Source organism: Nerophis lumbriciformis, linkage group LG03 (genome assembly GCF_033978685.3).
Source record: "Nerophis lumbriciformis linkage group LG03, RoL_Nlum_v2.1, whole genome shotgun sequence".
In the NCBI taxonomy this organism is placed as follows: Eukaryota; Metazoa; Chordata; class Actinopteri; order Syngnathiformes; family Syngnathidae; genus Nerophis; species Nerophis lumbriciformis.
In genome coordinates, this window is record NC_084550.2 from 51768158 (window position 1) to 51785735 (window position 17578).

A 17578-nucleotide genomic window follows, 5' to 3' on the forward strand; every position below is an offset into this window, starting at 1 on the left:
AAAGTATAGAAATAATTTTGGTACCGGTACCAAAATATTGGTATCGGAACAACACTAGCATTATATCAGCTATGAAGTTAGGCTTAACGCACTCCATAGGGACTCCTCGGGACAGCATTACTCTGCTCAATACAACACTGGCATGGAAACAGGAGTTCAGAACATTCATCAACTGGGTGTTCCATATCTTGCTCAACGTGATTCAACAAGCTTTTCGGTGCCGGGAATCAAACCAACTACCGTTATTTTGAGAGACAACCACTCTACCAGCTAATCCCAAAACTTCCTGTTAAGCATAAGTGGGAAGGACCAATAAAAGGACTCATCTTACAGGTGCGTTTTCATGCAAAAAATGTTCACGGTACATATGATTCACAACATGCAAACGCTGATCTATGATCCCTTCAGACAAATTCTGAGGCTTGCATCATCAACATGGCTTCATGTTTTCATCTCCTGGTTCTTTGCTGGATGCAGACCTATTGTGTAAATTCACCTGCATGGTTGCAGAATATTTCCACCAACATATTTTACCTTCCTGGGGACATTATGCTGGGCGGGCTGTTTTCTATCAACCTCAGCCAAAGGACCGAGTCGAACAACATCAGCTGTGAACGGTATGTTGAGATGTGATATTCTGTATGAATATGTACATGTATATATGGAGATACTACAAACAAGGCGTTTTTATTGTGTTTCCTATCTTCAGTTTGAATCATTTGGAACTGGGCCTCGCCCTGGTGATGAAATATACAGTGGATGAGATCAACGCCAACCAAACGCTGCTCCCCGGCATCAAGCTAGGATATGAAATCCACGACACCTGCAGACAAGCGGCCGGTATCGTGAGGCCCACTCTCTCCTTCCTGACCGACAAAAACGGCAACGCGCTATCTGTGCAGTGCAATTACACCAACTACGAGACCAGCGTGGCAGCTGTGATCGGACCCTACAACTCAGAAATGGTGTCGATCGTTGGGAAACTGCTGGGATTTTTTCTGATGCCACAGGTTTGTTTACTAAAGTCCTCATAGACCTTGGCCTTGAAATATGTTTTACAAAGTGCGTGTCGTATTAGCTTTAAAATGTGCACAAAAGTAATTTACTCTAATGTTTATTTATTTTATTTATTTATTTACAGATGGACATAAGTTTGTATTTCATTATTGTTTCTTTTGTTAATATTTTGTTAGTTCGTTCTGGAAAAAGGTCATCCCTGGAAGCACACAGCTTATGGACAGGGACCCAAAGTTAAAATATACATCATCATATAATATACAAAATACAGTACAATACATTTCAAAATCTACACACCAAGTACCCATTTACAATTTCATTTATAAATAAAAAAGGAATCTTTAAATCCACCAAATCAGTCTCAATATCCTATTAATCAAATTTGATTAAAAGGTTGCATCTTGATGATCTGCGATAATCTCATCATACATACAGAGGTTAAGACCAAAATTATGCGACTAATGTGAATTTCTCAACCATAAGGGGTGTGCTAAATGTAGTAAGCATAACGTCGCAATAAATTTAGCTTAAAGCGCTTTTTAAAAATGTTTAAAGAATGTGATTCTTTTATAGAGCTATCAATCTCATTCCAGATCATCGGGCCTCTACAGGCTATACTAAAGCTTGTACACTTTAGATGACAATTTTCCCTCTTAATAAAGGTTTACTTCTAGTGTTAGGTCTATGAGAACTAGTGGTCACTGGAATGAGCTGGCACAGTCTAGAATGCAATCCATATACTACATTATACATAATACAAGCACTGTGGAATCTAACCAATCACAACATTACATAACTAGTCAGCCTGTACATGGTTATAAACGACTGGAAATCTTCTGGATTTTAATCATAATTGGTAAACTGCAGTTTCACTCACTGTTTTAGGTGTTGAAGTGCAGTGATCCCTTTGTTTTTGTGTGTTCCACTTTTCGTATACTATACAGCGGTACGTCAACATAAGAGTGCCCCAACGTAAGAGTGTTTTGAGATAGGAGTTGTCTCGGCTAATTGTTTGCTTTAAGTCAGTGGTCCCCAAACGGTACCTGTCCGTGACATATTTGCTACCGGTCCGCACTGGAACGTTAGATAATTCATATACGACTGCACCCACACCAATAAGCTTATTTATAGACGTATAATAACACTCCTGATAGTTGAAAATATAACAATCAACAAAAATTTATTAATGGGTCGCGCAACATGCATGCAACTTGGGACTTCCTGCGGGCCGTAGTTTGGGGAACCTTGGTCTAGACCGGGGGTCGGCAACCCGCGGCTCTAGAGCCGCGTGCGGCTCTTTAGCGCCGCCCTAGTGGCTCTCTGGAGCTTTTTCAAAAATGTATGAAAAATGAAAAAAAGATGAGGGGAAAAAAAACATATTTTTTGTTTTAATATGGTTTCTGTAGGAGGACAAACATGACACAAACCTCCTTAATTGTTATAAAGCACACTGTTTATATTAAACATGCTTCATTGAATCGAGTATTTGGCGAGCGTGGTTTTGTCCTACTAATTTTGGCGGTCCTTGAACTCACCATAGTTTGTTTACATGTATAACTTTCTCCGACTTTCTAGAACGTGTTTTTTTTCTGTTTCATTTTGTCCACCAAACTTTTAACGTTGTGCGTGAATGCAAAAGGTGAATTTTGTTGATGTTATTGACTTGTGTGGAGTGCTAATCAGACATATTTGGTCACTGCATGACTGCAAGCTAATCGATGCTAACATGCTATTTAGGCTAGCTCTATGTACATATTGCATCATTATGCCTCATTTGTAGCTATATTTGAGGGCATTTAGTTTCCTTTAAGTCCTCTTAATTCAATTTATATCTCATGACACACTATCTGTATGTAATAAGGCTTTTAATTTTTTGGGGCTCCAGACAGATTTGTTTTTGTATTTTTGGTCCAATATGGCTCTTTCACCATTTTGGGTTGCCGACCCCTGGTCTAGACCAGTGGTTGTTAACCTTGTTGGAGGTTCCGAACCCCACCAGTTTCATATGCGCATTCACCGAACCCTTCTTTAGTGAAAAATAAAATGTTTTTTTATCAAATTCAAGACAAAGTTATGTTTTTTTTACTGGTGCACAAAATGAACCGTCCATGATCATCATCTTGTTCAAAGAACAAAACCAACACAGTGCATGGACTCACAACAAATTACACACCTGCGAATCAGATGGAAAATTAGAGGGAACATTGTTTGGGAGTATCCATAATAAGTTTTTATTTACACGATGAGTCGGGTGTGTCTGAGGCCGACTCACCGAACGCCTAGGGTTCGATCGAACCCAGGTTAAGAACCACTGGTCTACTCTAGACTGAGGTTATAAAACTTGTATGCTGCCATGTTTTTTAAAGCATTTCACCACAACCATTAGGCACCACAAATGTAATTTCCAATTTTACAGGACTATACAGTCTGTAAGTATGCATATGACTATTCTTTTGCAGATCAGCTTTGGTGCCACCAGCGACAAATTGAGCGACAAGGACGTCTACCCGTCCTTTTTACGCACAGTGACCAGTGATAAATGGCAAGTGGGTGTCATGGTCCGCCTGATAGAGGAGTTTGGGTGGAACTGGGTGGCAGTGGTGGGCAGCGACGAAGCGTATGGACAACAGGGCACACAGGAATTCACCAAATTAGCCGAAACCAAGTCCGTGTGCGTGGCGTACCACGGCCTGGTTCCTATCTACTCGGACCCTGCAGCCACAGTCCGAAACATCGTGGACAACATCCAAGCCAACAAAGTCAAAGTGGTGGTGGTGTTTTCTCTCCCAGTGCCAGCTGCAGTCTTCTTTAAAGAGGTCAGTACATACTTTGCAAGAAAATATAACCACAGAATAACTGACATTAATCCCCCATCCATCCCCTTCATTTAAGGTTATTAAAAGGAACATAACAGGAGTGTGGATAGCCAGCTCCAGTTGGGTGGTTCATAATCAAGTAACTTCCCTCCCTGGTATCCAAACCATCGGTACGGTCATCGGATTTTTGGACAAAACACAGAGCCTGGATCTTCTACCAGCCTATGCGAGGGTGTTCTTCACCAAACTGAGCGAGCAGAAGATAAAGCCTGTCATGCCACAGCACGATCCCTGTCCGCAATGTTGGAACATGACACCTGCAAACCTTAGCCTCATTCTGGATGCTGCAGTGCAGCGTAAATCTTTTGCTGTGTATGCCGCCATCTACAGTCTGGCACAGGCATTGCACAGCATGCTGGGATGTAGTTCAAGCTTATGCAACTGGGATGCTGAAACCAATATTTTTCCATGGAAGGTGAAACTTGTATCTTTCTTGTAAGTGACTGCAGGACATTCTGTTTTTAAACTTAATATGTGTTATTTTTTTGCAGCTTTTGCAGGTTTTACGGAACATGTCTTTTGACATTAACGGCACACATTTAGTGTTTGACAGCAATGGCAATCCCAACATAGGATACACGGTGGTGGAGTGGGTTTGGAAGGAGTCTCATTTGGATTTTGTCTTTGTTGGAAGCCACTTCAAAGAACTGTCCCTAAACAAATCTCTTTTCAAATGGCACACTGAAGACTCCCAGGTAATTATTCAAACATGTTTGCATAATTTGCAAAAACTGGCCATGACGCACACATCGTATTTTCCGTGGATTATAAGGCGTGCTACCAATGAATGGTCTATTTTTGATCTTTTTTTTCATATATAAGGCGCACTGGGTTGTAGGGTGCATTAAATGATAAATGATAAATGGGTTGTACTTGTATAGCGCTTTTCTACCTTCAAGGTACTCAAAGCGCTTTGACACTACTTCCACATTTACCCATTCACACACACATTCACACACTGATGGAGGGAGCTGCCATGCAAGGCGCTAACCAGCACCCATCAGGAGCAAGGGTGAAGTGTCTTGCTCAGGACACAACGGACATGACGAGGTTGGTACTAGGTGGGGATTGGACCAGGGACCCTTGGGTTGCGCACGGCCACTCTCCCACTGCGCCACGCCGTCCATTAAAAGAGTTTTTTTTTTTTTTTTTTTTTTCTAAATTGAAAACACTCCCTTGTGGTGTACATAACATGTAATGGTGGTTCTTTGGTCAAAATGTTGCATAGATGATGTTTTACAGATCATCTTCAAGCCGCTTTCTGACAGTCGCTTCCGGATGCGCCGTTTTGTGGACGGTCTTATTTACGTGACCCACCTTCGGCAGCGTCTTTTCCCCGTCATCTTTGTTGTAGCAGTGTCGCGTGCAAGGACGGGAGTGGAAGAAGTGTGAAAAGATGGAGCTAACTGTTTTAATGACATTCAGACTTTACTTAAATCAATACCGGAGCAGCATCTCCTCATCCGGAAACAACAAGGCCGGAAATGTGACCCGTGAAAAACCGTCCGACCGGAACTCTCTAATAAAGTTCCTTGGGTGAATAATGATAACTCACTACACCGGTATGTTTTAGCGCTTTCATGGCGAGTTTACTGACAGATATAAGTAGGAACTTTACACTACTTTATATTAGAAATGGCAACAGCGGAGGATGAATGTCCCATAACAAGAAGATAGAGAAAAAGAAGAAGCTTAAGTCGTCGCCTTGGACTACGCAATTTTTCAGGATTTATGCAGATCCCAAATACAGATCAGCAGCTACCGGAAGGTAAAAAAAGTTGCTTTTGCATAATATTGCGAAACAAAACGCCAGATAATATGTCTTACCTTATACACACACCATAATAATACTCGTATGTTTAATGCGTCAACAATCCTTCAAGCAGTGCGGCTTCATAGCTTACCAAAGACGTACTAAAACATTTTGATAGATTTTTGAGCGCCGTGTGTAATGTTCTATATTTTCAATGGATATATATATATATATATATATATATATATATATATATATATATATATACACAGTATATGGTAACACTTTAGTACAAAGACTTAATTTAGTGTTATTTGGACACTAGGGGAACAAAATGGTTAGGGTTGGGGTTAGGGTTACTAATAAGCAATAATTCTGAAGTTATTGAGGGAAGACTCTTAGTTAATGACTTACTGGTTGCATAATAAGGCCATGCAGAATAAGGCATTAATAAGTACTTAATAATAACTAATTAAGAGCCAATATGTTACTAATTTGCATGGTAATAAGCAACTAATTAATGATGAATACTGTATGTGTTCCCCATACTAAAGTGTTACCATATATATATACATATACATACATACATACATACTAGAGATGCGCGGATAGGCAATTATTTCATCCGCAACCGCATGACAAAAGTCGTCAACCATCCGCATCCACCCGAATTAACATTTAATCAACACCGCACCCGCCCGCACCCGCCCGTTGTTATATATCTTTTTTTTTTTTTTTTTTTTTTATGTCCTGTCCAGCTTCTCAGGCAAATCATATAGTTGATGTAGATGCCCATGTCGGCTGTTCAGATTTACTTTACAAAAGAGAAGTGTAGGATACTTCTCTTGTTGCCTTATTTGTATTTGACTTTATTAAATGTATTTATATTATCATTTAGTGCAGCCGGGCCGGAGCAGGAGGGGATAGAAAGAGAAAAAAAAAGAAGACAGAGGGGGAAATTGTGGGGACAAGAGGGGGATTAGACAGAGAGACAAAAACAACAACAGCAAACAACAACAACAACAACAATAGAGCAACATCAGCAAATATGACATGTACAAATATGATGGTAAAAGTAATAGCAAATAAGCAGTTAGCGAAAAATAAAAAATAATACAGAAATGACAATGAGCATTATTACACTACAAATGGATCAATACAAATACCAATAGAAATAGCGCTATTGATAATGAACAATACCAATAATTTACCTTTATTATCAACAATACAGTTGTTTAAATGCAACAATACATATACGTAATGATAACTTGAGATACGAAAGAATGCAGAAAAATGGAGGGGGAGAAAGAGAAGCAACCTACATTAACCTTGTAGATTGTTATAGTCACAATAGGTTAAGCTTTGTCAGTGTGCCATGTGTTACACCCAGTTTACCCTAGGGCAACAACGTTAATATATGTTTGATGAAACGTGATTATGTGCATGAGTGTAAGTATGCATATGTACTTGTATATGTACAGAATGTGTATATGTGTTTGTACAATGAATGTATATGTACAGAATGTGTATATGTGTTTGTACAGTGAATGTATATGTACAGTATGTGTATGTGTATGTTTGTTATGTTGTTATATATCTAATATAGACGATGCAAGGCATTAGTGAGGTTATAAAGCTTTTGCCTGTTAAAGAAAGGCGACTGATCCAATGCAGCAATCATCTGGGAGCTGCGCTGAGCGCACCTCCAAGCGCGTGGATGTCCCTCGCACCCGGGCTCACGCCCGAGGCTTCAGCGCGCACCGCGGCGCCCATCCTACTCGTCGCGGCCTAGCCCTCGCGGCTCTCGCTGCCGGCGACGGCCGGGTATGGGCCCGACGCTCCAGCGCCATCCATTTTCAGGGCTAGTTGATTCGGCAGGTGGGTTGTTACACACTCCTTAGCGGGTTCCGACTTCCATGGCCACCGTCCTGCTGTCTATATCAACCAACACCTTTTCTGGGGTCTGATGAGCATCGGCATCGGGCGCCTTAACCCGGCGTTCGGTTCATCCCGCAGCGCCAGTTCTGCTTGCCCCACCCCTTTCGTGAGCGCACTGCGCGCGGAGTGACCCCTGTTACGCGCCCCCGGCAACGGGGGTGGCGAACACGTAAGCTGCGCGGGCGGAGCGCGCGGAGTGACCCCTGTTACGAGCCCCCGGCCACGGGGGTGGCGGGCAGGTAAGCTGCTTACCTGCTGCGCGTGACGCCGGCCGCGGCGAAGGCGGACGAGGCGGGGTGTCGTGCGGTGGGCGCGGTGGTGACCCTGGACGTGCGTCGGGCCCTTCTCGCGGATCACCTCAGCTACGGCTCCCGGTGGGGCCCTCTCGGGGAGGCCCGGACCCCGGCGAGGCGTCCCTTCTCCGCTCCGTAAAAGTGTCCATCTCTTTTTTTTTTTCTTCTTCTGTTGTGGCATATGCTGCAGGTGCCTGCTCGTTTTTCGTATGTGGGTAACAACATTTAACTATGTATATATATTTCCGAATTGGTTTAACTGCCACCCGCCTGAATCTATTTAAAATCTAATTTTTTTTTATTTCAACCGCCCGACCCGACCCGCGGATAAAATCTAATTTTTTTTTATTTCAACCGCCCGAACCGCGGATAATCCGCGGACTCCGCGGTTGTGTCCGCAAACCGCGCATCTCTAATACATACATACTACATACATACATACATACATATATATTCCGAGAGCGATTATGTGACGTTATCAATGGGAAAATGCATTTTTAGACAATATGATTTGCCTGAGCGGCTTGGAGACACAGAGAGTTACAAGCGGTAGAAAATGGATTAGAAAGGACAGATTTTTAAAAATAATAATAAAAAAAATAATAATAATACATTTTTTTTACAACTTAGGACTTCCCGCGGGCCAGATTTTGGGGACTCCTGTTTTCGGATGTGTAGCAAAGCTTCTTTGAAGTGGTGTGTCAGAGGCGGTATTATGCCCACGAGGAAGGATATTTTTCCTTCATGGCGTCATAAAAACACGGAACTTCAAAAGCGAGCGTTGGAATGCCTCTTCTCAAAGTTTATGGTTTGAGTTTATGGAGCAAACTAAAGCGGAAGAAGATTTTTTTTTTTTTTTTTTTTTTTTTAAATGTCACCTTATCCTACCTATAAACAGTCTGCAAGAGCGTTTCATCCTGTTTCCCTTAATCCCGGTTTCAGAGTTCCTAAAAAATTACTGTTATGTCATCACTTTTGCAGATCCCTGAATCCACCTGTTCAGCAGCATGCGGTAGCGGCCAGGTGCGAAGAGTCAAAGGCTTTCATTCATGCTGTTTCGATTGCATCGACTGTTTGCCCGGCACTTACCAGGCCGACGAGGGTAAAGTTTGATCATTTAAATGACACATAGTACAACAAAATATAAACAAATATTTTTCATTGTATTATTGTATCTTTTATCTGGACACTATTTGGTTGAGAAGAACAGACATAAGGTTGTCAATTTCTCAAAATGTCAAGCTATTGCTGGGTTGCAATCACGTGACCTATAAATCACTTCCGGCTTTGAGGCGATGATCTAGAGCAGTGATTTTCAACCTTTTCTGAGCCAAGGCACATTTTTTTCATTGAAAAAATTCTGAGGCACACCACCAGCAGAAAACATAAAAAAATTAAACTCAGTAGCCGATATTGACAATAAAAAGTCGTTCTCGCAAGTGTTGGATATGAATTTAAACCATAACCAAGCATGCATCACTATAGCTCTTGTCTCAAAGTAGGTGTACTGTCACCACCTGTCACATCACCCGGTGATTATTTTGAGTTTTTTGTTTTTTTGGTGTTTTCCTGTGTGTAGTGTTTTAGTACTTGTCTTGTGCTCCTATTTTGGTGGCTTTTCCTGTTTTGTTGGTATTTTCCTGTAGCAGTTTCATGTCTTCCTTGAACGCTATTCCCCCGCACCTGCTTTGCAATCAAAACTATTTAAGTTGTGCAGATACTATCCTTCTTTGTGGGGACATTGTTGATTGTCATGTACGGATGTACTTTGTGGACGCCGTCTGCTCTACACGCTGTAAGTCTTTGCTGTCGTCCAGCATTCTGTTTTTGTTTACTTTGCAGCTAGTTCAGTTTTAGTTTTGTTTTGCATAGCCATCCCTAAGCTTCAATGCCTTTTCTTAGCGGCACCCGCCTTTTGTGTATTTTTGGTTTAAGCGTTAGATACCTTTTTACCTGCACGCTGCCTCCCACTGTCGCCTGCATATTGTGATCGCGACAAACCATGTTCCCGACGTCTACAAAGCAATTAGCTACCTGCTGTCACCTACTGATATGGAAGAGTATTACACGATTACTCTGCCGAGCTCTAGACAGCACCGCCACTCAACAACGGCACATTATAATTACTGGTATTTTTAACCCAATTAAGTGAAATTACATAATTTCCCACGGCACACCAGACTGTATCTCACGGCACATTGGTTGAAAAACACTGGTCTAGAGCTGGGGCCGGTGGGCAAACCACGGCCCGCGGGACAAATGCCACCCGCCAGCATCTCCAATTTAACCTGTGAGACGACGGCAGGAGTTCAATTTCAATAAGCAACCTGGTCGTGGGGGGTATTTTCACAATAATAACTGGGATTTATATAGCGCTTTTCTAAGTACCCAAAGTCGCTTTACATGTAGAACCCATCATTCACACCTGGTGGTGGTAAGCTACTTTCATAGCCACAGCTGCCCTGACAATGGTCGTTCGGGGGGGGTTCATATTAAATATAACAAGTAGCGCACTGCCCAGTCCCAGTCTGAGATCCTTCACGCTTGCTGTTCAGGTATTTCGTCCCTCAGCTCGATAAGGCTAAGACTACTACCGTGGTTGCTGAAGCCGACCCTCTCTCTAATAATGTTTTGTTTCCATTTTTGTATTACCTTTTTTCACGCGGCTGCTTGTTGCTTTTTTGTGTGCTTTCGAGCAATAAAAGACTCTAAACCGCCCTAAGCCTGGATCTCCATTTTGACATCTTGGAACTCATTTTGAAAAAGTAAGGAAACACCCAACACTTGGCTTTGCTGCACAACAACAACAACTAAGCTTTTAGTTTCTGTTATGAAAATCGACAATGAAAATATGGTAGATTGGACTAACAATGACAGTATTTTTTTTTTAATCGGACTTAACATTACGTTAGATTATTTGCTCAACCAGGTCTTCATAGTTATATTTAGGCATAGCAAACACAAAAGAACACAAACTAATGCGATTTATTCTCTTTTCTTTACGATTAGTTCTGCTCTCAAACACTGCTAATATTGTAGAGAAACACAGAAAGTTGTGATGATCCGTTGCCCGGATCATGTTTTGTTTTAGTTTAAGACTCCCTTACTTCTGTTTCAGCAACCCGGCGTTTGTGTTTCTTGGTTGCCATGGGTGCTGATTATTTTCACCTGCCTCTGATTAGTGTTAGGGACGCTCACCTGCTCCCAGGCACTAATCAGAGAGCTATTTATTACTGCCTTTCGCCACACTCTGTCTGGCTGTTTTGTTTGCTCCTGCAACAAGTTACTTTAGTACTCCTTTGATTTCTGTTTCTTTGTTAGCTTTCCAGTGCTAGTTTTCTGCCTTAGCTCCCTGTGCAATCGGCACGCTCTTCTTGTGTTTGTTTGGAATTTTCCTGCATCTTTGTATTATGTGCTAATTTATGGAAAATAAATCATTGTCCTACCTGCACGCTGCCTCCGGAGTTCCGTCTGCATCTTGGGAAAAAAGATCCGCGCACAAACATGCAACCCTTATGCTCAAACTGCTTGACCAACATGTGAATTAGGCCGCGAAGAAAAAAACGGTTGTGACGTCATATGCAACCCAGCATTTGTTTTCACTAAGTTGTAGTAAGATGTTACATAGTATCCCCGTTAATGACCTGTAATTTCTAATTGCTAGAGGACATCCAGTGTACCAGGTGTCCAGAAGGCCAGTGGTCCCAAACTAGAAGCACGAACTGCTCGAAACCCACCTTTGAGGTTTTGTCCTGGGACAGGCCTGCAGCGATAACAGTGGCGTTGATTGGGCTGCTGCTGTTGTCCTGTCAGGGCGCAGTGGCTGTCGTCTATCTGAAGCACCGGCGAACCCCCGTGGTGGCAGCGTCTGGTGGCCCCTGGAGCTTTGTGGTGCTATTCAGCATGATGGGAGCCTGTCTCAGCGTGGCGCTGTTCCTGGGTCAGCCGGGGGACATAGTGTGCCAGCTACAGCTGCCCCTCATCTTCTCTTTTCAAACTCTAGCCCTCTCCGTTATTGCCTCCATTTCCCTGCAGGTGAGGACAAACATTGATAAACATGAGAAAACATTTATCTTTGGATGTTCTCATTCATCCAGGTCATTGTATTGTATTCAATTCAATTGATCGCAACAGGACTGTTTGGTTTGTCTTAGAAGACGTTTTGCCTCTCATCCAAGTAAGCGTCATCAGTTCAGGAATTATCAGAACTCTAAGCTGATAACGTTCTCACTAGCCCACAGGCCAAAGAGAAGGAGCAAGAGCATTTGGGGGAGGCCCTCAAAACCTGTGGCTATCACAGGTGGTCTTTTGGAAAAAGTACATACAGTTCTAGAAGGAACAAGAACAGAGTGAATGAGGAAGTAAAAGGTGACAGGCACCAAAACATTGTCATTACATATGTATCAGGTCTATCTCAGAAACTCAGAAGAACATCCGAGTACACTCCAAACCAGGCAACACCCTGAGACAGAGACTGGTGCATCCTAAAAACCGGACACCACACACCCACAGAAACAATCTGGTGCAGGGGTCGGCAACCTTTACCACTCAAAAAGCCATTTTGACCCGTTTTACAAATTAAAGAAAACAATGGGAGCCACAAAACTTTTTTGAAATTTAAAATGAAATAACACTGCATATAAAGTTTTTTTTTTGCTTTGTGCTATGTATAAACAAACTATTATGGGTTACATTTATGAAATCAATGAACGACTGCAGAGAAAATGAAATAAAATTTCTGCACGCAACAAAACGTTTTTAACTCCCATTAATTAATTTACGTGGACCCCGACTTAAACAAGTTGAAAAACGTATTCGGGTGTTACCATTTATTGGTCAATTGTACGGAATATGTACTGTACTGTGCAATCTACTAATAATTAGCCCGGAAGAGTTTGGGCTGCAAGAGATTCTGGGTATTTGTTCTGATGTGTTTATGTTGTGTTGCGGTGCGGATGTTCTCCCAAAATGTGTTTGTCATTCTTGTTTGGTGTGGGTTCACAGTGTGGCGCATATTTGTAACAGTGTTAAAGTTGTTTATATCGCCACCCTCAGTGTGACCTGGATGAGTGTTGATCAAGTATGCCTTGCAGTCACTTACCTGTGTATGCAGAAGCCGCATACAACTTTTGACTGGGCCGGCATGCAGTTAGTATGGTGAAAAAGCGGACGCGACGACAGGTCGTAGAGGACGCTAAAGGCAGAGCCATCACGGCACGCCCTGAATATCGTTGTACGGGTGAAAATCTGAGAATCGTTGCCCCGGGAGATTTCCGGGAGAGACACTGAAATTCGGGAGTCTCCCGGAAAAATCGTGAGGGTTGGCAGGTATGCAGCTGAGCCGCATCAGACTGATCAAAGAGCCGCATGCGGCTCCGGAGCCGCGGGTTGCTGACCCCTGATCTGGTGAATGCTGTGCAGTTTAATGATAACTCCACTGATTCACATTGGGTAAACAAAACAACAATGAAGCAGACGTAAGGCAAAGCATCGACGGACAAACTCTTCAGGTCAAGACTCGACTGTCAACCTGCACCTCAGGGACAAACAGCATTCCTTTGAGAACAACAATGTGCAGACTCTGGACAGGGAGGACAGATGGTTCAAAAGGCGAGTGACGGAAGCCATCTACGTCGAGGTTGAAAAACCATCCCTGAACAGAGGAGGTGGTCTGTGACACTACCTACTGTAATCCCCACATAGAACAATATGCTTTCAGTAATTCCCAAAAGACTGCAATTTAGCATCCAATAAATAACAGGAGTTACAAACGTTCCCGTCACAGATGCTCCTTTTGTGCCATGTTTTATAACTGAATGGAATGCTAATGTGGGTAATTCCATAATTTTGGGTTGATAGTGGTCTATCCAAAGCGAGCGTTCTGCCACGCAATACCCCAATGCTTGAGGAAACTCCACTCTAACAACTGCGTCATTGACATTGACAGAAGGGTTGCTCTTTTGCATCTCAGTTGTTTTTCACCACAATGGGGTGGAACCATTCTTGCCCAGGCACACTCTCCTTGTGCTGGAGTAGAGGTGCGAATCTTTGGGCACCTCACGATTCAATCAATGAATCAAAGTTTATTTATATAGCCCTTAATCACAAGTGTCTCAAAGGGCTGCACAAGCCACAACGACGTCCACGGCTCAGATCCCACATCAGGGCAAGAAAAAAACTCAACCCAATGGGATACAATGAGAAACCTTGGAGGGCACCGCGGGTGTGGGGAAATCATCCACCGGTGCAATGGACGTCGAGAGGATCTAGTTAATAGTGTGAAAGTCCAGTCCAAAGTGGGACCAGCAGGGGATCATCTTGAGTGGAGACAAGTCAGCAGCGCAGAGACATCCCCAACTGATGCACAGATGAGTGGTCCACCCCGGTACCCGACTTTGGACAGTTAGCGCTTCATCTGTGGTCACCTAATAACCTCTCCACACAGGAGAGGGGTGTGCAGAGCAGAAAAGAGATGGAAGATCAACTGGTCTAAAAAGGGGGGTCTATTGAAAGGCTAGCGTATACTAATTAGTTTTAAGATGGGACTTAAATGCTTCTACTGAGGTAGCATCTCTAACTGTTACCGGGAGGGCATTCCAGAGTACTTGAGCCCGAATAGAAAACGCTCCATAGCCCGCAGACGTTTTTTGGGCTCTAGGAATCACTAATAAGTCGGAGTTCTTAGAACGCAGATTTCTTGCCGGGACATATGGTACAATACAATCAGCAAGATAGGATGGAGCTAGACCGTTTACGTATTGTAAGTAGTAAAACCTTAAAGCCAGTGCAGGTGAGCCAGTAGAGGCGTAATATGATCAAACTTTCTTGTTCTTGTCAAAAGTCTAGCAGCCGCATTTCGATAACGATTCAGGAGCTATTATTCGATTAAAAATAGATTGATGCATCTTTGATTTATGTACAGTGATGCAGTTTTACTATTTTTTTTTTGTTTCACTAAATCAGCGTTTATCACTTTCAACTTTAAAAAACAGCACATTTGTAATAAGAAACAGTTGAATTAATGAATCCATAGAAGAAGACAGCCTGGCGTTTCCTTTAACTTGGACACACACATCCTTATCTTTGGTAATTCTAAGCCAGTAATTTCCAGGAGTTATCTCACCCTTTGAGAAGCCTCCATTTTACTAATAATATCGAATGTTGTAAAAATGTGTAGAATAAATATTACATGTCTGTGAACAAAGATTTGTGTCAGCCTGCGACACCTAGTCATTTTGATAGTAGGCTAATATAACTACTATAGACTCTTACATAATGTGTTGTCTTCATTATAACATTTATATAAGACTTCATTTTTTGCGGCTCCAAACAGATTTTTATTTTTTTATTTTTGGTCCAGTATGGCTTTTTCAACATTTTGGGTTGCCGACCCCTGATCTAACCAATCTGAGTCGAACACTAGATCCATCTAAGTCTATGAGCACGAGGCAAAACATCTTCTAAGACAAACCAAACAGTCCAGTTGCGATCGATTGAATGCTCTGAGAATAAGAAAACATATGTCTCATTAACGTCTCTCCCTGCGCAGATATTCTTTCTAACAGAATTCCATGACAAGGTCGCTCCTTTCCTGAAAACACTGAAAGGACTTGCTTGCTGGCTGTTCCTGATCATCTGTTGGACCGTGCAGGCCGCTTTCTGCGGCTGGCATATCAAAGGAGGCCCCACATTGTCAGAACATATGAAAAGCATGAAAATCGACTTTTTGAGAGACTTCCTGTCATGTACAGTCAGACAAACTGTTGCAGTTGTTTTTATGCAAAGCTTCAACTTTACATTGGCCATGTTATCATTCATGTGCACCTTCCTGGCCGTGAAACCTCCTCATCAGTACAACCTCGCCAGAGACATCACCTTTTCCATGTTAAACTATAGCATCATCTGGGGGACCTTTATTCCAATCTACATGGGTTTAAAAAGTGAAAAGGAAAAGCATTTAGTTCTGATTGCATTTAATCTGATGGGCATCTTTGGACTAGTGGCAGGTTACTTTTTCCCAAAATGTTACCTCCTGTTGAGAAAACCTGGGCTCAATACCTCAGAATATTTCTCTAACTTCCTGGAGGGAGCACCGCTGACATCGGCAAGGGAGGATTCACAGTCACAGCCGAGCAAATAAAAAGCTTTGATTTTTAAACGTGGTTTGACTACCACTGGTGGTAAGGGGACTTTATCTGCTGCAGTGGTTCTGAAGTCATTTCTGTCATGCCCCTCTATAGAGTACAGAATTGTTTTCATGCCACACAAATTTGCCCAGGATTTGAGTGCAGATACTTTGCCAACTTGCCCCATTAATATACATACAAACATACAAGCCCTTAATGGCCCCACTATACAGAACAATCTATCTGGACTGGTCCAGGAGGTTTATCGTAGTTACCAAGACAAGGCTTGGCAAGAAATAAGTTTAGTTAGTATCCACGGGGTAAACTCCTGGTACTCCCAATGGCCCGTGGTATAGTAGTATTTGAATAAAAAGACAGAAAAAAATGTAAAACTTTACAAAAGCCCAAGGACTTCAAGCATAACTTTTACGCTAACTCCAACACACATGATTACAAGATGCCTTACTGCATAGACCAGGGGTGTCACACTCATTTTAGCTCAGGGGCCGCATGGAGGAAAATCTGTGCACACACACACACACACACACACACACACACACACACACACACACACTAAAATCATGGCATTAAAACAAAAAAATAAAGACAACTTCAGATTGTTTTCTTTGTCTTACTTTGGCCAAAAATAGAACAAACACATTCTGAAAATATTACAATAAAAATATAGAAAAAAATACGGTAAAGTTTAGATCCATAAAGGAAAGAATAAAGTGAATATATGTTTATAACTGAATAAATTGACATATGCATAAAAATGTGTTTTCTTTTGTATTGTTTTTTTTTAAATAAATTAACGTTTATGACAACCTTTTTTTTTCGCCCGGAAAAGGGTGGAGTGCCATCTCCGGGTTGGGGAGGAGATCTTGCCCCAAGTGGAGGAGTTCAAGTACTTCAGAGTCTTGTTCACGAGTGAGGGAAGAGTGGATCGTGAGATCGACAGGCGGATCGGTGCGACGTCTTCAGTAATGCGGACGCTGTATCGATCCGTTGTGGTGAAGAAGGAGCTGAGCCGGAAGGCAAAGCTCTCAATTTACCGGTCGATCTACGTTCCCATCCTCACCTATGGTCATGAGCTTTGGGTTATGACCGAAAGGACCAGATCACGGGTACAAGCGGCCGAAATGAGTTTCCTCCGCCGGGTGGCGGGGCTCTCCCTTAGAGATAGGGTGAGAAGCTCTGCCATCCGGGGGGAGCTCAAAGTAAAGCCGCTGCTCCTCCACATCGAGAGGAGCCAGATGAGGTGGTTCGGGCATCTGGTCAGGATGCCACCCGAACGCCTCCCTAGGGAGGTGTTTAGGACACGTCCGACCGGTAGGAGGCCGCGGGGAAGACCCAGGACACGCTGGGAAGACTATGTCTCCCGGCTGGCCTGGGAACGCCCCGGGGTCCCACAGGAAGAGCTGGACGAAGTGGCTGGGGAGAGGGAAGTCTGGGCTTCCCTGCTTAGGCTGCTGCCCCCGCGACCCGACCTCGGATAAGCGGAAGAAGATGGATGGATGGAATGACAACCTTTTTCCAAAACACAATATAGAATGTGAGCTATAATAACAGGAT

At 42.8% G+C, this 17578-nt stretch overlaps 1 protein-coding gene across 1 annotated transcript; it reads left to right on the forward strand.

Annotated features, from left to right (window-relative positions):
* The first annotated feature begins 435 nt into the window (after positions 1-435).
* Positions 436-16017, forward strand: tas1r3 (taste receptor, type 1, member 3). Its single transcript, XM_061929383.2, has 8 exons — positions 436-617; positions 710-1010; positions 3477-3833; positions 3910-4308; positions 4385-4588; positions 8859-8979; positions 11542-11912; positions 15427-16017. The coding sequence occupies exons 1-8, from the start codon at positions 436-438 to the stop codon at positions 16015-16017; spliced, it is 2526 nt and encodes an 841-aa protein (XP_061785367.1).
* The last annotated feature ends 1561 nt before the right edge of the window (positions 16018-17578 follow it).

Coding starts and splice junctions, on each gene's coding strand:
- tas1r3 (XM_061929383.2), top strand. CDS start 436: ATGGCTTCATGTTTTCATCTCCTGGTTCTTTGCTGGATGCAGACCTAT. Junction 4,309..4,384: donor CCAATATTTTTCCATGGAAG/GTGAAACTTGTA, acceptor ATTTTTTTGCAG/CTTTTGCAGGTTTTACGGAA. Junction 11,913..15,426: donor TTGCCTCCATTTCCCTGCAG/GTGAGGACAAAC, acceptor CTCCCTGCGCAG/ATATTCTTTCTAACAGAATT.